Raw genomic sequence first — 26,404 nt, forward strand, 5'->3', positions numbered from 1 at the left:
CTATGAAGGGGTGTTATTAAGGTGCATTATGGTTATATTTTATGCTAAGGGTTTGGCAGTTAAAATGTAATTACAAAAATGCAATAGAAAACTAAAAACATGTCTACAAAGCCTGTGCACACAATAATCACCAAGACTGTCAAAGGAAAATAAATATAAAATAATTAAATCATGTAATATATACAATATAGCAAAACAATATTCAAATAAATAAATCAAAAATGAAAGGCACAGCGATGGGGGCGAGGTTGCCCTCTCCATCGCGTGCCTTTTCATGACTCGTTTTGAAGAATTATTTGTATATTGTATATATTTGTATGACATGCACATGATCTCATGGAAGAGATTTATTGATGATGTTATAATGATTTGGAGAGGTTCAGAGGAGCAACTCGGGGAATTTGCAACCTATATTAATAGTGTGGATCAGAGTATTCAATTTACTGCTCAATGGGATAGGAAACAGACCAATTTTTTGGCCATCATTATTTCTTTGAATGATCAGGGCGAGTTCAATTCCTCCATATTTCACAAAATTACTGATAGGAATATGGTGTTACATACACCAACTATCATCCCAAACAGTTGCGGGACAGTGTTCCTATTGGTCAATTCCTCTGGCTGAAACGTATGTGTTCCATTATAGAGCAATTTAAGACACACGCTACTGCTATGTTTTATAGATTTTGTGAGCATGATTATCCTAAATCTATTGTTAAAAAAGCATATAAGAGGGCACTGTATGCCGATAGACAGTGACTGTTAGATTCTACTAAATATGAAAATTCTGAAGCGTTGGTGTGTGTGCTGCCTTATTCCCTAGCAGCCCTCAAAATTGGTCGGGCTGTAAAGAAATATTGGCATGTTTTTGATATTCACCGTTCATTGAAGGATTATCCCAAAACTAGTATTTCGTAGGGGGAAAAGCCTGGGTGAACTTTTCTCTAATCCTAAACCCTCTCAGTCTGCTGATATAGGTCACTTTAAATGTGGAGCTTGTATATATTGTCGTTATGCCATTAAAGCAGCTGCTGTACTGATTCCCCACTCAGGTAAACTATTTTATTTACATTCAAGGATGGATTGCAATTCAGCTGGGGTTGTTTATTGTATCATCTGCCCCTGTGGTCTTTACTACATTGGTCAAACAACTAGAAAGGTGAAAATACGCACTGGGGAACATAGCAGCAGCATTAAGACCAATTAGAAGGATGCACCTTTGACTGTTCATTGGAGGAAATGTAATCATTCAATTGCTGAGTTGAAGTTTCTAGTGTTATTACAGGTTCAATGTTATGGAAAATTTAACCCAGACAGATTAATTTACAAGGAGCAGCGATTTATTTATTTGTGGAACACCACACAGTCGGGGGGGGGGGGGGGGATTGAACAAAGAAATTGAATGGAATGACCAATTAGTAACAGATGTATTCAATGTAGGCATTTAAATTCCCATGGGCTGTGTAGCTTCGGCACACCGCCATGAGGTGAGGTGCATTCAGGACTAGTTTCCCATGTGGAATTCTCAGTTACCTGAATAATTTGAAAAATGTGAAGATTTAAGATATGTGTGTGGAATATTAAGATATATATTTTTCATACTTATTGGTGATATGCTTTTAAGGGGAAGGTGGGTGTATCGGTGAAAAACCTGATGCCTTGCATATGTTTTCACAGCATTCCTTTTGATAAGTTTGAAGCGAAACTCGGCCTGAGTCAAGGTGACACATTGCAAGAAAGTTTTTTCTGGGATTCATATTCAGTCTTGAATTTGGAAACCATGGAAGCTGGATTTGATTTAACATTTTGTGGGTGTGTTCCTCTAAGATTTCAAGATGGCCAAGGATTTTGTCATCAAGGACACCAACACAAGATTTTTGAGTGAGCAGAGGGTATTAGCTCTAGTGCTCGACTATTTACAGTTTGTCTGCATCACTGAATGCAGATTATTTCAACACTGGACATATTGGGGACATTATTCCTGCTTCCAATATATGGTTTATATGTAAGTGGGGGCTCATAGTGGGTATTGTATTTTATAATAAATATTTGCATGTCACCTGTTTGCTTCTTGTAACACTATTTCTCTCTCATTATTTATTTATTTAATATTGTATTTATTATTGTATTTCTGCACTACTTTCAGTCTGGTTTCCATGCTCAGTTTAGCACTGAAACGGTTCTGGTCACAGCCCTGTCGGATTTTAAACGGGACATTTCTGTTGGTATGAAAATTTTACTGTTGCAGTTCGACATGTCCAGCGCGTTTGATATGGTGGACCACGCCATCTTACTACATCTACTAGACACACTAGGCATCGGAGGGTGCGTGTTACACTGGTTTAAGAGTTTTCTGTCAACAAGAACTTACCAAGTCAAAGGCACTCCAGATCATTCTGCACCTTGGAAAGCTTCTTGTGTGGTTCCCCAAGGTTCGCCCCTTTCTCCAACGCTCTTCAATATCATGCTGTTTCCCCTTGCCACCGCACTAGCAAACCTAGGCCTGAAACCATTTATCTACGCAGATGACATAACCATCTCCATCCCCTTCCATACCTCATTAGATGAAATCACAGATCTGATCGAAGTGAGTTTTTCTGTCTTGGAACGTTGGGCCGAGGTATTCCGGTTTAAGATCAACAAAGACAAAACTCTGTGTCTTGTGCTTTCGTCCATCCATGCCAGATTTTCCACCAACGCCCTTGTCACTAAAGACCAGACCCTCCCTATTTCACAGAGCCTTAAACTTCTGGGTGTTGAGCTGGACCCTCACTTGCACCTGGATCCGCAAGTGCGAGTGGTCACCAAACGGATGTTCTATGCTATGTGGAGGCTGCGGCGAGTTAGGTTTTGTGTCACCAGAGAGTTCTTCCGCACTCTCGTTCACTGGCTAGTTCTGTCTCACCTGGACTACTGCAGTGGGATTTATGCAGGCTGCCAGGAGCATCTACTGAGGAAATTCCAGACTGCCCAGAATACTGCTGCAAGACTCATCTTGGGCAAGCCGCGCTGGGTTTCTGCGCAGCCCCTACGTTTCAACCTACACTGGCTACCTGTGAGAGAATGAATTGCATTCAAGATCTGTACTTTGACACATAAAATAATCTATGGCTTAGCTCCGGAATATATGATTCCTCTAATAGATCTCCCACCTAGAAATGCCATCACTACAGCACGCACCTTTTTACAATTCCATTATCCATCTTGCTGGGGTGTTAAATACAAGCTTCTTTTTGCTTCCACTTTCCACTACTCCAGCCCGAAGACCTGGAACGCTCTTCCCCTTTACCTAAAGTCGCAAGCTGACCACCCTCTTTTGAAGAAGCTGCTGAAAACGTACCTTTTTGAACAAGTGTATTCCATTAGTGACTCTGCTGTTTAGTCATCCTAATTGCTGTTAACGTTTTATCCTTATTCTACTGCTAAATTCATGTGCTGTATCTCTTAACTTTTGTAATTCATGGAAGCCACATTGTGTCTGCATTTGTGGAAAAATGCGGGGTAGAAATGAACCGTAAATAAATAATAATAAATAAATAAATTTAATTATTTTATATTTAGTTTCCTGTGGCAATCTTGGTAGTTAAAATTTAATGATCAAAATTTACTTCTGGGTTTGATAAGCTAATTTCCTCTGGTATATTGTTAAATATCTCTCTTGTATTTTATACCAGTCTATCCATTCAAATTTTTTTATTTTTAAAATTTGCAGTGCTCAGTGTGTTGAAGCGCCAAACTATTATGTTCTACAGAACCAGAAACAAATGAGAGAAAATATTTCTTCATTCAATGTGTAACTAAGCTCTGAAATTTGTGGCCTGAGAATGTGGAAAAGCAGTTAGCGTAGCAGGGTTTAAAGAAGGTTTCAACAAGTTTCTAACAGAAAAGTCCATAAACCATTATTAAGGTGGATCTGGAAAAATCCACTGCTTATTTCTAGGATAAGCAACAAAAAACCTTTTTTACTCTTTTGGGATCTTGCGAGGTAAGTGTGATCTGGATCAACCACAGTTGGAAACAGGATACTGGACTTGATGAGCCTTCGGTCTGTCCTAATACGGCGATGCTTATGTATTTGTTTACTTATGCTGAGTTGAGACCATCTCCAATGTTAAAGGATAGTAGATTTTGCCATCTTCTAACTACGGGATTTTTTTTTAATGTTATGGAAAATTTTGCCTGTATAAATATAAACTACAGATGTGTTAAGAATTTATAGTTGAAAAATCAAATAAATTTCAGCTGGGCTCAACTTAATATAATTTTTCAGATTTTACCCAATATTTATGTGACCTCACCTTCAAGGATAAAAGTATATCCTACTGTACCCAGGTGTTTACCTCAGATATACTCTATCAAAACGGAGGTAAAGGTCCAAATATTATCACTAGCCTCGCCTTCCTATTTCTAAAATAGGAGGGGAATAGGTCTAAAATAAGTAACTCAGTCAGGCAAATGTTTTACCTTTAAAGTTAAATAAATTTATTTAAAACTATTAATTCAACATAAAATTTCTACTATGTATAACAATATCATTATTTCTCTATAGACTTTCAAACCAATGCAGTTCTGAACACAACAGAAACCTATCAGATAAGTATCAATTTTGAAATCAGCACAACCCAAATCTATATTTAAACATGCACTTAACATCAATAGTTTATTTTAAAATCCCTCTAATTTGTAAGAATTGATTCTTTGTGTTTGTTTACTTTTCAGGTTCTTCATCAAACAAGCAGGTAAGTATTAAATATATGGGGTTTTTTTTGGTTTTTGTCCCTCTAATTAGTTTCTTGTGTGTCAGTCCTCTATGTACTTATATAGTGAAATCAGATAACTTAGCTATTTCTTCCAGCTCTCTTGTATTTGTTCGGGACTTCACCTTTCTTTTATCGTTGGGTACCTTATTTGTGATGACAACAGGAACCAGGAACCAGGTCCGGAGTACCTACTACGTTGAACTTTAAGAACTAAAAAAAGCCTAAACCCCAACTAATTCAATTATTAAAGTAATCTTATTAGATAACTCTAGAATTACTTCCCAATCTAGCTTTCCCCAGTAAAAAAAAAAAAATGTATAATTGTTTAACCCTATTCTATCCCTCCCACAAATAATTTTAAAAATAATTTTAAATGTCTCAGTATAATTTTCTTACATTAACAGAACTACTGAGATAGTTAAACAAATTCAGAGATTTTTAAAATCTCTCAAATCAGAACAGCTCACAGCTATTCTAAATCCACTGTATTTTAAAGTCAATTTGATTACTTTTTATTTTCAAAGTAATTTATTCTGAGGTTCTGCAAAAGTTTTCCAATTAATAGTGTCTCACAGAACCCACTTTAGAAAGACAGCATTAAATGTGCACAGCAGATGACACATTATTCATAAATACTCAGTGTGACAAATTATTAGCTGAACAAGCCACCCCAGCTTATCAAACTGAATAATATTGTTTGATAAATTAAATTATTTTATTATTAAAACAGCACCTTTACCATACAGCTCTCAACCACAACTCTAAAAGCCTTAAAAGATGCGGGAGGCTTTTAAAATTAATTAATTAATTAATTAAAGTCACACTCTCAACACACCAACAGTTCTTAAAAATCACTTAATCCATTTTAAAACAGACTTTTCCTCACAGCTGACCAGAGACCATCAACACAGATCTATTCAGCATCAAATCTATCTCCCAACTGCCTAAACACACAGTTTAGAACCTTTATCATGTCATGTCATAACATGACACGAGCCCAGCATGAGCCGCTGCACTAACATAAAGTACACTAAACAACTCCAAAACACAAATTTTACAATAATTTAGAACATTTTAACATTATACAGCATTTAATTAACATTTAAAAAATTTTTCATACCTTTTTAAAGTCCTGGAGTGCTTTATTTTTAGTTTTCTTTCCAGCACGTGCTCGCTGCACAGCTCTGCCATGAGCCAGCATCTGGCTCATGCTGTCAGCTGTCTCTCCCTCCTTGAGGCACCCCTGCAGTGCATGCCAGCTAAACTGCACACCCACCTGCAGCCACTTGCTTTCTGGGTCACCGCCCCAGCAGCCTGAGGTAATTCTATTTTAACCCCTAGGGGTTATATTTAAATGAAATATTAACAATAGTTAAAATTGTTTAAATCTATATTAAAGTGGAAAATATTGTTACTTAGATATGTGCAATGATTAAAGCTGATGAGAGGGGTTCCCTGTTGAGATTAAAGAGAATCTTTCAGGATATATGATGGTTCCTCTATTATCTATGAGCACATATCTGCATGCATAGTTTTTGATCATTTTTATGACATTTTTACAGTATGTTGATTCATGAGTTATTACACTGTAGGTTTTTAAGAATAAAGTATGGGCAGAGATCTGCATCTGTTTTTTTCTGCAGGTACTTTTTCTGGCCAAAACAATACATCTAGTTTTGAAAATGGAAAATTATTTGTATTGTTCTTCCCTCAGCCTACCCCTATGAATTCCTCTACAATAATGAATTGAAGATGTGGGAAGCTGTCTGAGCAGTGTATGCTGATGATTGGAGAAACACGTAGTCCACCGAAGACTGCTTCAAACAAACTAAAGTGTTTAATAAGTGTTGACTTATTAACTTCTTGATTAATTCTTAATTCTTGTCCATAAAGTGTATCATAGCGGTCACCACTTATACCTTTCTCGGCTAATAATACCTTACATTCCATCTCGTACACTTAGATCTTCCTCTCAGAATCAATTATGGTACCGATGTTTAGACAGATTTTATATAATTCGATCAGAACAATTGTCTTTAGTGTCAGTGGCCCGACTTTACTACTACTATAAATCATTTCTATAGCGCTACCAGTCTTTGTGGAATGGCCTCCCAATCTCCCTCCGATTAGGCATCTTTTGATGTTAAAGATCCAGTTAAAATCATACCTGTTTCATGATGCATTTGGCCTACCTTAACCATAACAATTTTAGTAAATTTCTTTTCTTTTCTTTTTTTTAAGGCACCTCTGTTATGGAGTATGATAGAAAACTGTACAACCAGTATCTCTCACTTCTATGTATTTCCTCTAATATGATTGTAAATGTTTACCTTTTCTTTCTTTCTTTCTTTTTATGACTACTACTACTACTTATCATTTCTAAAGCGCTACTAGACGTACGCAGCGCTGTACACTTGAACATGAAGAGACGGTCCCTGCTCGACAGAGCTTACAATCTAATTAGGACAGACAGACAGAACAAACAAGAGATAAGGAAATATTAAAGTGAGGATGATAAAATAAGGGTTCTGAACAAAGTGAATAAGGGTTAGGAGTTAAAAGCAGCATCAAAAAGGTGGGCTTTTAGCTTAGATTTGAAGATGGCCAGAGATGGAGCTTGACGTACCGGCTCAGGAAGTCTATTCCAGGCATATGGTGCAGCAAGATAAAAGGAACGGAGTCTGGAGTTAGCAGTGGAGGAGAAGGGTGCAGATAAGAGAGATTTACCCAGTGAACAGAGTTCCCGGAGAGGAATGTAGGGAGAGATGAGAGTGGAGAGGTACTGAGGAGCTGCAGAGTGAATGCACTTATAGGTCAATAAGAGGTCAATAAGACCATTCAGTTTTTATAATGTAAGACGCTTAGAAGGTCCTCCCATTAAACAGGATGCTAAATAATAAAGAAACTTTGAAACTTGAAACTTTATGTTAATTATGGACAGTATAAGGACAGTTGTAAGTATTTTTGATAATTAAACAATGCATTTTTAATGCCAAACTATACAGACAAAATTGGACTGATGATTGGACTGAAGATGTAATGATGCACAGTTAAGTTTTTGTTTCATACATGATCCTTAAAAAACCTTCTAAATAATTTGGTATAGAGGGTTTGATAGTGGAGTTATTTGGTCATTGGTTTTTGTGGGTTTTTTTTTGTTTCTTTGTTTCTTTGGGGTTTTTTGTTTTGTTTGTTTGTTTTTGTCCATGTTTATTTATTCAAAAAATTAAATACAGTGAAGGAAACAAACTGAAGTTTAACGATATCAACAACAACCAATTGATACTTGCATGTAAATACTAATACATAGCAATACTGCACAAGCAAATCATTTACACCTATCTATATAATTGTATTACTTAATATATTAGAGCATAAGTGGAAAAAAATTTAATTAAAAAAAAATAAAGAAAATAGAGAAGAGGAAGTTACTGACATTTCTCCATGAGATATAAATCCATCCATGAGATATAAATACAGTTTTGGCCATATCTTAATCTTAGAGGATAAAGTAGCAAGTTTAACTGCCAATGACAGTTCAAAGTTTTGAATTTGTAATATAGGTTGTCACCAAAAGTGAACAAAAAGTAAGGAATTATCCTTCCAGTTAGTCAAAATAGATTTCATCCCAATTGCTAATAATAAATTCTGTACTTTTGAATCAGAAGGTGAGAATTCTATGTCAATTGCTAATGATCCAAAAAGAAAAATTTTCATGGAACGTGAACCATGAATTGAGAGGATGTCCGTTATCTTATCCCATATTTCAGACCAAAAAACTGAGGTAAGTTGACATTCATATAGTAGATGTTTACGAGTGCCTTTATGACTCTTACAGGACCAACATAAATTGTCTTGAGACAAATTTGCAACTAACAGCTTTTGTGGGGTCCAGATAGCCCTATGATGTTGACATTGGTTTTTGATATTTGTGCACTTTTTGGGGCTTGATTTTTAATGCAGGCAAAATTACACATCTGAAATACTATCCAGCTTATAATCGAAAGAGAAAAACGCCTATATTTCGACCCAAATCAGGAGATGGGCATTTTTCTCGCAAAGGCGCCCAAATCGGTATAATCGAAAGCCGATTTTGGGTGTTTCCAACTGCACTCCGTCGCAGAAACGAATAAAGTTGATGGGGCGTGTCGGAGGTGGGACTGGGGCGTGGTTATAAGCCAAGAAGAGATGAGCGTCTGTAGCTGATAATCAAATAAAAAAAAGACGTTTTGACCGCGATTTTGGGTCACTTTTTTGGACCCTTTTTTCTCACGAACAAGTCCCAAAAAAGTGCCTCAACTGCCCAGATGACCACTGGAAGGAATCGAGGATGACCTCCTCGGACTCCCCCAGTGGTCACTAACCCCCTCCCACCAAAAAGAACCCACTTTAAAAACTTTTTTCCAGCCTGTATGCCAGCCTCAAATGCCGTACCCACCTCCATGACAGCAGAATGTGTTTGATCCTGTCACAGCCTTTCCCTTGGTCAGATGTGGCTCTCGGGTGCAGTACAGGGTCACATCAGCATTGCATTGTGGTGGGTGTAGGGTATTGTGTTAGCTTGTGTTACAGTCTCACGATGTTGGTAGTTGGTAGGCTCTTCTCCCATGGTGCTTTTCCCCCTGCCTACTGGGTCAGAATGTGCCCTGTTGTGTTTCCTGTTGTAGTCCATGCGGTAGTAGCCATTTTTGTAAGCCACTTGTAGTTCCCTTTCCTGTGTTAGCCACGTTAGAGAACTTAGTTATTACCTTGAATGTGGCTGAAAGAGGGCATTGTACAGCATTCTGGCAGCTCTGACCTACTGCTAATCTCAGAACCAGGGAGACTCGTTGCCAGTGAGGCACAACCTCTGATCTGCAGTTAACTGTGAGTAAATACGGTTATTCCAATAAAGGACGTTTTCGGAGAGATTAGTCTTCAGGTGTCAACTGGTGTGCCAATGTTATATAGCAGCAACAAGTCCTAGAGGCCTGCGTGTATGCAGGTCCCTGGAGCACTTTTAGTGGGTACCGCAGTGCCCTTCAGCCAGGTAGACCCAGGCCCATCCCCCCCCCACCTGTAACACTTGTGCTGGTAAATGGGAGGCCTCCAAAACCCACTGTACCCACATGTATGTGACCCTTCACCCCTAAGAGCTATGGTAGTGTTGTACATTTGTGGGTAGTGGGTTTTGGGGGAGGGGGGTTGGGTGCTCAGCACCCGTAGTAAGGGAGCTATGCATGTGGGAGCTTTTTCTGAAGTCCACTGCACTGACCTAGGGTGCCCAGTTGGTGTCCTGGCATATCAGGGGGGCCAGTGTACTACCAATCCTGGCCCCTCCCACGACCAAATGGCTCGGATTAGGAATTTTTGAGCTGGGCGTTTTTAGTTTCCATTATCGCTTAAAAAAACAAACACCCAGCTCAAAAACGTCCATTTTTTCAAAAATTCGGTTCGGCCCGCCCCTTCACGGACCTGTTCTTGGAGATAAACGCCCATGGAGATAGGCGTTTGCATTCGATTATGCCCCTCCATATGCACTTTTACCCATATACAGGGTGGATAACTTTCAAAAGCCCTTCTATTCCGATACAGATCTATTTAAATCAATTCAAAAATCAACAGACCTCTAAAATAATTGTCTAAACTAATTGAACTTTAAATCAAGTACATACTTTCATAAATAGAGACATTGGTGGATATGGTAATGTATTTGTATGATAAGGAAAAATGTTAATTCAACAGCTCTGAAACTATTACTGGTTTGAAGGTCAAGAAGTCATTTCATTGCTGAAGAGCTGGCTTTAGCTTCACATTATTTTTTGTCTTCATCCAGATTACTTTGCAGAGGAAGCTGTTAGACAACCAGAAGTTCAGACTTGACTAGGGGCCCTGTTTACTAAGCTGCACTAACATTTTTAGCGCGTGCTAACCATGTAGGCACCCATAGGAATATTCTGGGCATCTACATGGTTAGGGCACGCTAACATTTAGTGCATGCTAAAAATGCTAGTGTACCTATAGCACAGCTTAGTAAACAGGGCCCTAGTCTTCTTGCAACCAAATCATACTGTGGGACCTGTTTATTAAAGTGCACAAAACAGTGAGTACAGAATTTAACACATGCTAATCATTAGTGCAAGCCAGCAGTAAAACTACCATGCACTAAAATTTTCTAGTGCACTAAAAATCCTGCACTAAGGGGCCCTTTTTCTATGCAGTAGTAAGCCTACCACAGGCTTACCATGCTGCAATTCAGAACTAGTTCCCACCCGTAGCACACGCCATTTCCGGAGCTACAAAAATAGTTAGGCTCGCAGATCATATTAGTAATTTCCATCTTAACAAACTGGACATGCCACTTGTTGCTCTCTGGAATTAATTTAATCATACCATTGATCAACTTTGATGTGTTATATTGATACAGGTTCCTCCTCTTAGTAGAGGAGGGGACATCAGTGCTCGTTTGCTAAGTATTGAACAACATCATATTTTCACTTGGTGAACGGTGACTCCATATGGTCTCAATCAAGAGGTTGAATGGGTGTAAGGTAGTATGCCTTTAAATGGTTTTGGTTTAAGTGGTTTCAAACGCCGGATATTTATAGCAGGAAGTACTAGCTGAAGTCGTGTTGTTCGATGGTGGGATCTTCGGATTCCCGCTATTTGTGAGTACCTGTCAGGCAGGCAGTCATTCATCGGAATGATAGTAAGTGAATTAAATAAATTTAATATGTGGCCTAATTATATATGTATAAAGTGACTTCAATGGCGCCATTATATTATAATGTTACAGATGAAAATTATATATGTATAAAACGACTTCAATGGCGCCATTATATTATAATGTTACAGATGAAAAGTGGTTCCTCCTGAGGAAGAGAGTCGAAATGCAGTCCAGCATTGGGGAACTGTTCTGAGCAGGAGCAGTATATCTGTCCTGAAGGTGGTTTCTGTGCTCGTTCACCCATTGCCTACACTTGATTACACCGGACAGAATCCGGTGATGTGCTACTGATATTGACAGCAGCTCCCGGTTCCCGGTTCAAGTGTGGATGATAATCCTGCTTACAGAGACTGTATGGTGATATTAAGTGGAACCTGGGACTAATGTGGAGGAGTGGCCTAGTGGTTAGGGTGGTGGACTCTGGTCCTGGGGAACTGAGGAAGTGAGTTCAATTCCCACTTCAGGCACAGGCAGCTCCTTGTGACTCTGGGCAAGTCACTTAACCCTCCATTGCCCCAGGTACAAATAAGTACCTGTATATAATATGTAAGCTGCATTGAGCCTGCCATGAGTGGGAAAGCACAGGGTACAAATGTAATAAAATAGAAAATAATGTCATGATTTGTGATTTATGAACTATGAATCAGCTGGTGTGAATAATGATACAGCATATAAGGAACTGTGATAGGCTATTATTGCCTTTTTTCAGCAGCACAATACTGTGAAATGGAATGGTTATGTTAAGTTGAAGTATAAGCATAAGATCTGTAAACACATGTCATTGAATTTAAAGTGTTAGGTTATGTGGGTGAATGATGTATGAATGAAGTGAAGGTATGATTTTATAATATATTGGTATTTGCTTCTGTATATTGTTATACAGAAGTAATAAAAGGTGTATTTGGTAAAATATACTTAGTACTGGAGTTTTTGAGTGGGTAGATATAATTGTCACTCCGGTAGGTTTAAAGATTATCCCCCAATCAGTGTAGTTGGTTTCCACTATTTTTGTAGTGCCAGAACTGGTTACCACTGGGTTAGTACAGGAGCCCTTACCGCCATGGCGGTAAGGGATTCCCACCGAAATGGGCATGCGGTATGTAGATCACTTACCACACAGCCATTTCTTTTTTAAAATGGACAGCCTTTTACCCACTGCGGTAAAAGGGGGCCTCAGCGGGCATCAAAAACATGCGCTGAAGCTAGTGCAGGCCCCCTTTACCACAGCTTAGTAAAAGGACCCCTAACTGCATAAAACTTTAGTGACTAGAACAGATTGAGTTGGATTCAGTAAGTGGTCCTCAAAATTTGGTGCTGAAAAAATTGGCAGTAAATGTGATTCTATAAAGAGCATGCGCCCTTTATAGAACAGCACTTAGCACTGATTCCCGCCCTTAATTTTAGGCATAAAACTTACACCTGCTGAGACCAGATGTAAATGCTGGTGCCCAAATTAGATGCGCTGAGGCCATATTCTATAATTCCATGTTCAACTTTTTGGAACATCCATGATAACACACCCACAATGTAGTTACATGCAAGTAGAGTTATGAGCTAAACCTTATAGAATAGCATCCTACCAGATACACGCGCAAGTTTTAATGAATGCCAATTAACATCAATGTATCGTATTGTTAGCACCCAATCATTGATGTTAATTGGCTCATTAGTGAATTAATTTGCACCCACATCTTGGGAACACATACAAATTTAGGTGAACAATTCTAGACACCATACATAGACTCTGGGGGATTATAGGCACAGAATGAGTATGAGCTCCACAATGCATTTTGCACACAGTAAGGTAAAAATAAAATCCTCAATTCTTCTAAGGCCAAAAAAGATGACTGGAATGATTCTCTTGATCATCCTCCAGCACAGCAGTTACTTCTCAACCCTGTTCTGGAGATGCACCTAGCCAGTCAGGTTTTAAGGATTATCTCAATGAATATGCAACAGACAGATTTGCATATAATGGATCTCCAATACATACAAATCTATCTCAGGCATTTTCATGGTGGTAATCTTGGAAAACCAACTGGCTAGGTATGTTCTAGCAATAGATAGCTCATTAGGGATTCATTTACTAATAGTGCTGCATGCTGACACCATTAACATGTATTATTTACCACAGGGCTTTATGCATTAGTGTTCACTATTAGTAAAATACCCCTAAATCTAAGGGCCCCGTGTACCAAGCTATGGCAAAAGAACGCCTGCGCTGATGTCAGTGTGTGTTTTTAACACATGCAAAGGCCCCCTTTTACAGCAGTGGGTAAAAGGTAGGTCTCGCTTTTCTACAGGAAATGGCCATGCGGCAAGTAAAGCACTTGCTGTGTGGCCATTTTGGAGGGAGCCCTTACTGGTTCCCATTGAGGTGGCGGTAAGGGCTCCCATGCTAACCTGGCAGTAACCAGGCAGCACTGGATTTGACAGCGTGCTGGGGGCGGGAAGTATCGCCAGGCTGCTGTGGTAGCCCAGCGGTACTTCCTTTTCTGTGAGCGGTAAGCCCGCATTGGGCTTACCGCCACTTTGTAAAAGGGGCCCTAAATGTGCAAATAAAATTATAAAATAAGTTTGTAAGCATTACCTGTCCTGCATGTTGCTTTGTAAAAGATTCGACCAAAGTTTCCACTCCATAATCCAATAAAACGGATGAGTTGTAAACAAAACTCTTGTAACTGAATTTCTGGTCTTGAATGTCAAAGGTGTCGGGCATTAGTGAATGCCAGTGGTAGAGCTGGTTAAATTCTACCGCAATCCGATTTCTGTACTGAAACTGGACTCCGAAGAGCAGTTCTGGGTCAAACTTCAGCTTAAAATAGTACCCGCTGAGATGCTGAACATAGTCTTCAATGACAATCTTTATGGTTTCACCTGCACAAGAGAAAAATCTGTTATACTCAAGAGGATTCATTCCATTTTGAAAGTTAAAAAAAAAAAAATCATTTCCAGTTTGGCGCTCATCCAGAATTGTCTGCCTAGGGTATTTGCTCTATGCTTGCTGAGAGTGTAATTATCCTGCAGTTCCTTTATAGCGTTTTTCTTTAGGCTTTAAATAATAGCATCTTAACTAAGAAGATGTCCAGTGTGAAGCAGAACTGTTTTTCCCCCAGTAAATCTTGGTAAATGTCCTAAATAAGATTTTCTGACATCTATTAAAATGGCAACGCCACATGAGGTAAACAAATTGTTGCAACCTATATTAGCGGATTCGAGACAGTAGTTTAGCAATTACAGATTTAAAGTAAGATGTTAATATCATTATAGAAAAGTTAGATTCAGTATGTGAATAACAAGTGTTTCTTGAGGGCCGTGGAAAGGATTCAGTTGGAGTTTCAGGAGGCTAATAATTGTAGCCATCAAAATTATGTTCATACATTAGGATTAACAGAGGGAGCAGAAGGTCAAGACCTGGTGGGTTTTATTGGAAAAACTGCTTCCCGCCCTGCTTAGCCTCACTTTTCAGCAGCCATTTTAGGTCAGCAGATAGGGTGTCTGCTCAACATCTGACATCCATGCAGGGGCCGAGGACTTTCTTATTAAAAATACTGAGATATCCACAAGCCCTTCCGATACTGTCTAAGGCAAAGTCAACCAGAAATATTGCATGGAATGGAGCAAAATTAATTATTCTACCTGAACTAGATCTGGTGACTATGAAGAAGTAAAAGGATCATTTGGCCCTTCAACCACAGCTCAGAGCCCTTGGAGTGCAATTTGGGATATTTTACCTGGCTAGACTCCAGGTTACCCTTGCAAATTATACTCACAACTTTGAACATCCAGAGGCTCTACGGAAATTTCTCCATGAACATGGGGAAAACTACTCCATGAATTTGGTGGTTTTTGAATTAGTATGCCATTACTCCTGCAGATGCTATTGATTCTCAAGTTTCTTTTATCACTTGTTGTTAATATATTCCGTGAAGATGCTTTACTTATTTTCTTTTGATCCATAATGTTTCTTTGAAACAGATGGGTATGATTCTAATTTGATTTGTGGATTTATATCTTGGCTAAATGTTGTTTTACTATATGCAGGAAATATACCTGAATATTTTTCATAAATAGCATGGAAATAAATGGTCTAGTGTGAGTCTGAGGGTATGAGGTGGATCGGATGTATGAATGATTGGATCATTAGCGGGTGGTGTAGTGGCATGAATGTCTTGGAAATTTTTAATTATAATTTCTTATATTGTTCTGAGGATGCAATTTCATTTTTACTAAGGTGTACTATAGTATTAATGCCCTTTATCTTTATAGGGTTTTTCAGTATTGTTCTCTTCGCTGTATTATGGGAGGGCTAAAAATTGTGTCACCAAATATAAATTGTCTTAACCACCATTAAATGAAAGTGAATACTTTCTAATTTGAAAAAAGGCAAAGGAGATACAGTAGGACTCCGATTATCCGGATAATCCACTGTAGGGTATGGTCCAGATAATCATAAATCTGGATGATTGGACATTCCTTTTTGAAAAGAGAATATACTTTGAGAGTTACATATTGAGCATTATTTTTGGTTTTCAATTATAAATAGAAAAAAATGTCAAGCTATTTGTGATGTTATAACATTTTTTACTGTATATCAGGCATAATATAGCAACTATGATACAGAGATTATGATAAAAAATGGAACAGAAGCAATCCGGATAATTGGACATCCAGATAATCAGAGTTCGGATAATCGGTGTTCTACTGTATATGTTGTCTTCAAGAAACCCATGTTCTATTGAAGAAGCCTGCAAATTGTGGGGTGGGTGGGTGGGTAAAAGAGTATTATTCAGCTCCTGCTGTAGGGTAGAAATGTGGAGTGGTTACTCTGATGAATAAGTCTACTAATTTAGATATAAAAATGGTAGATGGGTATTATTAAAAATAAAAATGGGCAGTAGAAAGCTTGTATTGGTTAATACATATGTGCCTATTGGTCCTGCTTCCCAATTCTTTGCAGAACTTATCACTATTTTGGCTGCATTGTCTCCTTGTGAGTTTGTTGTAATAGAAGATTATAATCAAGTCCTAGATTCTTTTCTTGATGTCACTAGAGTATCTAGAGCCCATACAAATGTAACGGCTGCTAGATCCTTTTCATCTACACTAGGACTTGTTGATCCATGGAGAATCCTTAATCCAGATGGTAAGGATTATACATTTATTTCTCAAACTTGTTCATGAAGTGATTATGTTTTAGTTTCCAAATCTTTAGTTATAGATGTTGAAGCAGCATGGATTGGTAATATTGTTGTTTCAGATCATGCTGACATTTCACTGATTTCCCAAGAATTTCTTCCTACTAATAAGCCCTCAATATGGAGGTTCAATAATGCACTCTTTCAAACTCCTAAATTCATAGAATTTTAAGGGAGCAGCACCTGTCCCTCAGCATGTAAAGTGGGATGCTATGAAAGCTACCCTTAAGGGCTCAATTAAACAAAATAAGAAAGAGTTCTTTAATTGCCCTTGAATGTAACATTGCTCAGTTAGAAACTAAATTGTTTCATTGTTGGGATAAATTGGTTCTTCAAAAACTAATGCAAATCAAATTTGAATGTAATAAAATTCTATGTAGTAAACCGGGGAGAATTTTTTCTTCAGGGCTCTAATGGATATGTTGCAGGTAATAGGGCTGGTAAATTACTAGCATCTTATCTGAAAGGAAGGAAGCAAAGATCAATGATACCAGCCATTAAAGACCATGCTGGCTTGACAACTACCTCTCAAGAACATATAATAAAGCATTTCTATGAGTATTACACCTCTTTGTATATGTCTAAGGCACAAGGGTCTGTTAAAGATATTGAATCCTTCCTTCTAGTCTCCAGAGGCCTGTGCTGCCTGATGAGGATAGAGAAAAATTAGATTCTCCTATTACTGGCAAGGAAGTACAGGAAGCTTTAAAATCTTTCAAAAATAGCAAAACACCTGGCATGGATGGTTTCACTGTTGAATTTTTAAAAACTTTCAAGTGGGCCTAATTCCCCATCTACTTGAGCTTTTTCAAAACATTTATGAGTCAGGGAGAAATGAAGGGTTCAATTACTGAATATCTCATGGTTGTCTTACCTAAACCGGGACAAGATCCTTTAGAAATTACCAATTACAAACTCATTTCATTAATAAATGTAGATGATAAAACATATGCTAAGCTATTACCTGCTAGACGTTCGACTTTAATGGAACAACTATCTACTGACTAATCAGGATTCATTCCTAATCGTCATTCCTCTAATAATTCTACATTATGCCTTCAGCTCTTACAAGTTGCCAAGTCTCTGCCTTGTCCTGCCTTCTCCGATGCACTTGACACAAAGAAGGCTTTTGACAGAGTAGAATGGCCTTGTTTTCAATCCTCAAATGGTATGCCTTTGGACCCACCTTTATTTCTATGATTCATATTTTATATTCAAATCCATTGGCTAGATTGTATATTAACAATATGATATCTAAGCCTTATCACCTACATAGAGGGACAAGTCAAGGTTGCCCCCTTTCCCCTCTCCTTTTTGATCTTGCCCTGGAGCCCCTCTTATGTACTATCAGACAATCACCAGATATGAAGGGTGTTCCTTAAATTGCCTGCATATCCAGATGATTTTCAACCTTTTTCATCTCGTGGCACACTTAAGGTGCAAACATTATCAAGGCATACCACTATAATCTAACCCATACCCGCCTGTCCCTGCTAAGATGCATTCCATCCCTACCCATACCTGTAACCTTCAGAAGTAGTTATTTAATTTAAATATGCTAATGAAATGCATTACAGCACCAATATACTGGTTACTGGGAAACTGAAACAAGATGAACTGTTACAGATTCCTACACAGACACCACATGACAGCAGAATAATTTACCTCAGCTGCAAGTACAGAACATGACTCTCACCTGATACAAAATACAGAACCACAAAAAACATGCAGACACAAACTGAAAGCAGAGATACAGGACTCTGTAAATTGTGCAACACCAGAGAAACAAAGAAAAGTGTGTCCTCCTGTACAGTGCAAAATAAAACCGACACATGCAAATTCTCAACACCGACATAATTCAATCACTAAACTGAAAATAAAATCATTTTTGCTACCTTTGTAGTCTGGTGGTTTTATTATTCCAATTATCTTGTTCCCAATTTTTGAATCTGCTTTCCGCCATCTGTGCTCTTAACTGTGTTTCCAGGACTTCCTTTCCATTTGCATTTTCTTTTGTCACCTCCTGCCCTATGTCTGTTTAGCACTGATCTTTCACATTCAGCTTTTTTCAGTTTCTCTGCCTCCTTCTCAAACTTATCTTGTATCCCCTCTTCACTTTCCTTCATGTGCATCCTGTCTCCCCTTTTCCCTTCCCTTCATGTGCAGCCTGCCTCCCCTTTTCCCTTCCCTTCATGTGCAGCCTGTCTCTCCTTTTTTCTTCCCTTCATGTGCAGCCCATCTCCCCTTTTCTCTTTCCTTCCCTATACAAGCAGCCTGTCTCCCCTTTTCTCCTTCATGTGCAGTCTCGTTCCCCTCTCCCCTTTATGTGCAGCCTGTCTCCCCCTCTTCTCTGTCTTTCCCTATATGTGCAGCCCATCTCCACTTCCCTATATGTGCAGCCTGTCTCCCTTTTCTTCCATATCCATTATCCATCTTCCCTCTGTGTCACAGTCCCTATCCTACTACTACTACTACTACTATTTAGCATTTCTATAGCGCTACAAGGCATAAGCAGCGCTGCACAAACATAGAAGAAAGACAGTCCCTGCTCAAAGAGCTTACAATCTAATAGACAAAAAATAAATAAAGTAAGCAATCAAATCAATTAATGTGAACGGGAAGGAAGAGAGGAGGGTAGGTGGAGACGAGTTGTTACAAGTGGTTACGAGTCAAAAGCAATGTTAAAGAGGTGGGCTTTCAGTCTAGATTTAAAGGTGGCCAAGGATAGGGCAAGACGTAGGGGCTCAGGAAGTTTATTCCAGGTGTAGGGTGCAGCGAGACAGAAGGCGCGAAGTCTGGAGTTGGCAGTAGTGGAGAAGGGAACAGATAAGAAGGATTTATCCATGGAGCGGAGTGCACGGGAAGGGGTGTAGGGAAGGACGAGTGTGGAGAGATACTAGGGAGCAGCAGAGTGAGTACATTTATAGGTTAGTAGAAGAAGTTTGAACAGGATGCGAAAACGGATAGGGAGCCAGTGAAGGGTCTTGAGGAGAGGGGTAGTATGAGTAAAGCGACCCTGACGGAAGATGAGACGGGCAGCAGAGTTTTGAACCGACTGGAGAGGGGAGAGGTGATTAAGTGGGAGGCCAGCAAGAAGCAGATTGCAGTAGTCTAAACAAGAGGTGACAAGGGTGTGGATGAGGGTTTTGGTAGAGTGCTCGGAAAGAAAGGGGCGGATTTTACGGATGTTGTAAAGAAAGAAACGACAGGTCTAGGCAATCTGCTGGATATGAGCAGAGAAGGAGAGAGAAGAGTCAAAGATGACCCCAAGGTTTCGAGCTGAGGAGACAGGGAGAATGAGAGAGCCATCAACAGAAATAGAAAAAGGGGGGAACGGGGAGGTGGGTTTGGGGGGGAAAATGAGAAGCTCGGTTTTGGTCATATTTAATTTCAGGTGGCGTTGAGACATCCAGACAGCAATGTCGGACAAGCACGCTGAAACTTTGGTTTGGATGCAAGGTATCAGGGGTAGAAAGGTAGATTTGGGAGTCATCAGCATAGAGATGGTAGGAAAAGCCATGGGATGAGATTAATGAACCAAGGGAAGAAGTGTAGATAGAAAAGAGGAGGGGACCAAGAACAGAACCCTGAGGTACGCTGACAGGCAGAGGGATAGAAGTAGAAGAGGATCCACCAGAGTGAACACTAAAGGTGCGGAGGGAGAGGTAGGAAGAGAACCAGGAAAGGACAGAGCCCTGGAATCCAAGTGAGGACAGGGTATCGAGAAGTATGCTGTGATCGACAGTGTCAAAAGCAGCGGAAAGATCAAGGAGAATGAGGATGGAATATTGACCTCTGGATTTAGCCAGTAATAGGTCATTGGAGACTTTAGTAAGCGCAGTTTCGGTTGAGTGGAGAGGGCGAAAACCAGATTGTAGTGGGTCAAGAATAGCATGTGAGGAGAGAAAATCAAGGCAGCGGCAGTGAACAGCACGCTCAAGTAATTTGGAGAGAAAAGGAAGGAGGGAGATGGGTCGGTAATTAGAGGGACAAGTAGGGTCAAGTGAAGGCTTCTTAAGGAGAGGTGTGACCACAGCATGTTTAAAGGCAGCAGGGACAGTCGCAGTGGAAAGTGAGAGGTTGAGAATGTGACAGATAAAAGGAATAAGAGCAGGAGAGATGGCATTAAGAAGGTGGGTGGGAATGGGATCAGAGGAACAGGTGGTACATTTTGAGGAAGAAAGGAGAAGTGTAGTTTCTTCAATAGTAACTTCAGGAAAGGAGGAAAGGGAATGAGGGGAAGGAGAGAGAGGGGAACGGACTAGTGGAGGGAGAGGTGGTGAGGTAGAGAAAGCAAGGTTTATCTTTTGAACCTTGTTGTGAAAGAATTCAGCAAGGGTCTGAGGAGATAATGAAGGGGAGTTGGGGGAGGGGGCACCTTGAGGAGAGAGTTCAATGTGGTGAAGAGAAGTCGAGGATTAGAGCCAAGAGAGTTGGTCAGTTGGATATAATAGTCCTGTTTGGCACGTAAAAGAGCAGATTGGAAGGAGGTCAGCATGAACTTAAAGTGTAAGAAATCAGCAAGGGCCCGAGATTTCAGCCAGAGGCGTTCGGCGGAGCGGGTACAGGAACGTAGGTAGCGGATATTAGAAGTCAGCCAAGGTTGGGGTTTTATACGCCTTACAGGGCGGGTCATCAAAGGTGCAAGAGTGTCTAAGGCAGAGGATAGAGTATTGTTGTAAGAAGAAACAGCCTCGTTGACAGACGTGGATGGTGCCACAGTAGAGAGGAGGTTTGAAACATGGGAGGATAGAGATGAAGGGTCAATATCATGAAGATTCCTAGATAAATTAGATAAGATAGGACGGGACTGGGAGGGGGGAGATTTAAGTGTGAAAGTTATAAGATGGTGATCAGAGGAGGGAAGATCAGAGGCAAGGAAACTAGAAGGTGAACAGTTGGAGGAGAAGATGAGATCAAGACAGTGACCATTTTGATGAGTGGGGGAGGTGGAGCATAGTTGGAGATTAAAGGAGGACGTTAAAGCGAGTAACTTGGAAATATAAGAGTTGGAAGGATCATTAGCAGGAATATTAAAGTCACCAAGCATGAGAGAGGGGGAGAAAGGATCATGGAAGAAGGCAAGCCAGGCGTCAAAGTCACTGAGAAAGGATGAAAGGGACTTATCAGGGGGACGATAAATGACCGCTATTCGAAGAGGCAGAGGAGAGAAAAGGCGGATAGAGTGGACTTCAAAGGAGGAAAAACAGTGAGATTGAGGTGGAAGAAGGGGTTGAAATCTGGAGGAGGGAGAAAGAAGTAGTCCAACACCGCCCCCACGGCCAGCAGGGCGAGGAGTATGTGAAAATAGATAACCGCCATGGCACAGGGCTGCAACTGAAGCAGAGTCATCAGGGCAGAGCCAGGTTTCTGTTATGGCGAGCAGATGGAGGTGACGCGAGATAAAGAGGTCATGGATATAGGCGAGTTTGTTACAGATAGAGCGGGCATTCCATAGGGCGCAAGAGAAGGGCAGAGAAGAGGAGAGGAGTAGAGGAATAGAGATGAGGTTAGAGAGGTCACGGTGAGATCTGTAGAGTTTGGATAATAGTTGGTGAGGAGGGCCAGGATTGGGATTGATGTCACCAGCTGAGAGTAAGAGAAGGAGTAAAAGAGAGCGGAGGAGAGTAGGAGAGGTGTGGCCATGAAGGCGTCGAAGGTGAGAGGTATTTAGGTGGAATGGGGAAGGCAAAATGGAGGGAAGAAAGAGACGGAGATTAAAAGCCAAGAGGGAGGAAGAGGGTAGGAGAGAAGGTGAGGTGATGAAGTCAATGGATGGGAAGTGAGTTCCTGTAGCGGAGAGAGGTAGGGGGTGAGGGAAAAGATTAGGAAGGGACAGAGCTAAGAAGAGAATGTGAATAGGGGCCATGAACGATTAAGGTACTTTAGCAACTGGAAAAAGATTAGATGCAAAGAGAAAAATGCCCCGCGCGCCGTTAGGCGCGCAGCACCTAGAGCGGAGGCCCTGAGTGAATCGGAGTGGACCTGGGTGTCACCCCGGAGAAGGCCCCCATGTTCAGCATCTCACTTCCCCTGCCCTACATCTGCATTCTGTATCCCTACCCCTCCCCTTTTTCAGCATCACCCCTCTGTGTCTCTATCCCTCCATGTCTAACTTCACCCTTTTCCCTGACCATAGGCTCTCTTCTGTGTCCCTAACCACCCCTCCCCCAAGTTCAGCATTGGTCCTCTGTGTCCCACCCTCTCTCTATCCAGCATTGACCCTCTCTGCCCCTGTCCCTGGCTCCTCCATGCCCACTATCTCCCTTCTGTGTCCCTATCCCTCCTCATGTCCAGCTTCTTCTTTTTCTCTACCCCCCTGCCCAACAGGGCCCAGCATATTTCCTATTCTTCCCACATGGTCCATTATCTCTCTGTTTCTTCTGTCCACCCAGTGCCTAGATGTGACCTGCCCTTGATTATCTGGATCTAATTTAGACAGCAGCATTCAGTGTTTACAGAAATGTTGACCGCCGACAGCTGAATATTGGCCAGTTAATTTTTAACGATAAATGATGGGGCTCAATTCACCCAGAATCAAGACTCTTGGAAAATTTTTCAGTAGACAGATACTCACTAACTTGCCAGGACACCAACCGGGCACCCTAGGAGGCACTGCAGTGGACTTCAGAAAAAGCTCCCAGGTACATAGCTCCCTTACCTTATGTGCTGAGCCCCACAACCCCCCCCCAAAAAAAAAAACCCACTCCCCACTACTGTACACCACTACCATAGCCTTTATGGGCGAAGGAGGGCGCCTAGATGTGGGTACAGTGGGTTTGTGGTGGGTTTTGGAGGGCTCATATTTACCACCACAAGTGTAACAGGTGTGGGGGGATGGGCCTGGGTCCGCCTGCCTGAAGTGCAGTGCATACACTAAAACTGATTCAGGGACCTGCATACTGCTGTGATAGACCTGAGTAAGACATTTGAGGCTGGCATAGAGGCTGGCACAAACTATTTTTAAAGAATTTTTTTGAGGGTGGGAAGGGGTTAGTGACCACTGGGGGAGAAAGGGGAGGTCATCCCCGATTCCCTCTGGTGGTCAAATGGTCAGTTCGGACACCTTTTCATGGCTTGGTCATAACAAAAAAAAGACCAAGTAAAGTCGTCCAAGTGCTCGCCAGGGAGGTCCTTTTTTTTCGATTATGGGTCGAGGACGCCCATGTGTTAGGCAAGCCTAAATCCTGTTTTTGCTACCCCTCCGACACGCCCCCAGGAACTTTGGTCGTCCCCGTGATAAAAGCAGTTGGGGACGCCCAAAATCGGATTTCGATTATGCCGATTTGGGCGACCCTGGGAGAAGGACGCCCATCTTCCAATTTGTGTTGAAAGATGGGCTTCCTTCTCTTTTGAAAATAAGCCTGTATGGGGTCCTTTTACAAAGGCATGCCTAAAAGTAGCCTGCACTGGTGTAGGCGCACAGGTCAATTTTTCAGCACACCTGTAAAAAAGGCATTTTTTGTGGCCGAAAATGGGCATGCAACAAAATTAAAACCAGCACGCGTTCATGTTCAGCCTGAGACCTTACCGCCACCCATTGACTTAGCGGTAGGTCTCTCACGCTAACTGGGCAGTAAGCAGCCAGCGCATGTAAACTCACAGAAACAGAACGAAGCCTGGCTGATCTGAAAGGCTTTGTGCTGTATCTGTGAGTCTGACATCCTGCACGAACAACGTCCAGGACATCAGACTAGAACGAAGCCTTGCGCAGGATTGGGAAGAAGAGGACCTCGGCTGGCGGGGGTTGGGTCCCCCGCCAGCAAAGGTAGGTGATGGCGGGTTGGCGGCGGGAGGGGGGTCGAGAGGGTCGTCGGCGGGGGGGGGTCAAAGTTGGTGGCGGGGGGGTTCAGCAATGGCAGGGGGTGGCAGCGGTGCCAGGGGGGCTAAAATGTGCCCCCCTCACCTCAGGCTCTGGACCCCCCTCCCGCTGAAGTCTGGCTACGCCCTTGCCCCAAACATTTTACTAAGCCAAGCTTAACATGGTCTGTGGTAGTTTTAGTGCATGGCTTTTCTGCATGCAGAGGCCCCTTTTAGTGCAGTGGTAAAATGGCCGCATTTTTCTTTTTTTCCCCCTTAATAGCCATGCGCTAATTCCCAGGGAATACCTACTCTTCACCCATAAACACACACCCCCATGCTAAAAAATAAAATCTATTTTTTAGCACAGGATTGGTGAGTGCTGATTGGCAAATGACTGTGGGATGCCTCAGCCTACTGCTACTTAGTAAAAGGGCCCCTATATCTTTACAGCAGAAATGTGAATGTAGAATCCACACATGGTCAGGATTTAATGATAGAGTAGCTTTAGATAATGCAGCCTGGGAATTCTCTAAACAGTCTGTCAAATTTAGACAAGCAGTTTCCCTTCCCCCATCTTCATTACGGCCACAACCTCTTTCACCAACATAGTACACTCTCATAATGGATGGCATAACATCTTAAAGAGCTTTAAAACTTAAACCAATATTTTCTCAATTCTAGCAATAAAATTTTACTACACCATCATTGTTAGCAGTGCAGTGTAGGAGTGCTGGAATCCTCTTCAATTGCAATTGTCTTGAAGCACAAATTCACGTTAAAGCAGAATGTCTTATGACTAGCCTGCAGTATTTCTCAAATATTGTCACTACATAAACTGTTATTAGCTCAGTTATGCTGTAATTGTTGCCAAAAACCACAGCTGTTCAGTGTACACAGTACTTACAAAGGATTAGTCTGGATTCAGAACACAGTCAATAGAGCCAAATGCTAAATTAACAGGATGACAAGAAGCTTTTTAAAAGAAGACATCACCGAGCCACACGCCAGCATCAAGTTCCACTCATGCAGAAATTACATCCTGACCTCCTGCAGGATTAGTTCTTATATACTTGACCAGTGAGATTTCTATGCCAGTCTCAAGAAAATATTGTAATTCTCTTTACCAATAAGAATAAGTCTTGTTGTTTGGAACAACTGTTCATCATTCCAAGTTGGATGCTCTTCCTTGAGCACATCACAGACTCGATTGTGTTCTCGAAGCCAGAGAGTGGCATACATCATCAATCCAGGGAGAAGACCAAAAACTTCTTGTCCCATGGCAAAGCGCTTCTCATTTGGGATGTCATTAGGATAGATCATATGTATCGGACTCTGTTGGATAGTTGGAGGATAGATTTCTCCATTCACTACCTAAAGCAAACAGGGTGAAACAACTGCATGACCTCTAGGTTCAACCAAAGGACTTTCAGAAGATGAATGGTTATGGTTATGATAGTTACTGCATCTGAAATGTAAATCACCTACCAATCAAAAAGTGTGAGCTAAATATAAGTAAATAAATAAAATCTAAATACATTGGGATGTGGTGCTTATATGCATCCCCTAGATATCACTTTTAGAAACCAAAGGTGAGCCTTGGACCCTTGCTGAGGTTAACCATTAGGCAAAGGGCATTATCTCCAAGATGAACCCAAGTCCCTAAACTCCGCTTTCCAACTCTCTTCTCTGTCCAGCTGAAAACACATTTATTTCATGAAGCTTTTCACTAGAGCCTTAGTGTGACTCCTTTTCCTCTCCTTATGCTGCAGCTATCACAAACTACTACTACTACTACTTAACATTTCTAGAGCGCTACTAGGTTTACTTCATCGCATCTGCTCTCTCCTGTATTCTCTTTTCTATACTCACTATCACACTTCACCTTCTAAACTGAGTTTTGAAATGCATTGAATCAGTTTAGGTTCTTGTTTTTCACA

General features: G+C 40.9%; 1 protein-coding gene across 2 annotated transcripts in view; it reads right to left on the bottom strand.

The window, feature by feature from the left end:
• Nucleotides 1-26,404, bottom strand: part of PTGS1 (prostaglandin-endoperoxide synthase 1) — a 150,275-nt gene that overhangs the window by 22,808 nt on the left and 101,063 nt on the right. For both annotated transcript variants that reach the window (XM_030207297.1, XM_030207296.1), the window contains exons 8-9: nt 25,592-25,838; nt 14,057-14,343 (exon numbers count right to left, since the gene is read on the bottom strand). In XM_030207297.1, the coding sequence (XP_030063157.1) occupies nt 14,057-14,343; nt 25,592-25,838 (534 nt within the window). The remainder of the gene's footprint in view (nt 1-14,056; nt 14,344-25,591; nt 25,839-26,404) is intronic.

Source organism: Microcaecilia unicolor, chromosome 6 (assembly GCF_901765095.1).
Source record: "Microcaecilia unicolor chromosome 6, aMicUni1.1, whole genome shotgun sequence".
Classification (NCBI taxonomy): domain Eukaryota; kingdom Metazoa; phylum Chordata; class Amphibia; order Gymnophiona; family Siphonopidae; genus Microcaecilia; species Microcaecilia unicolor.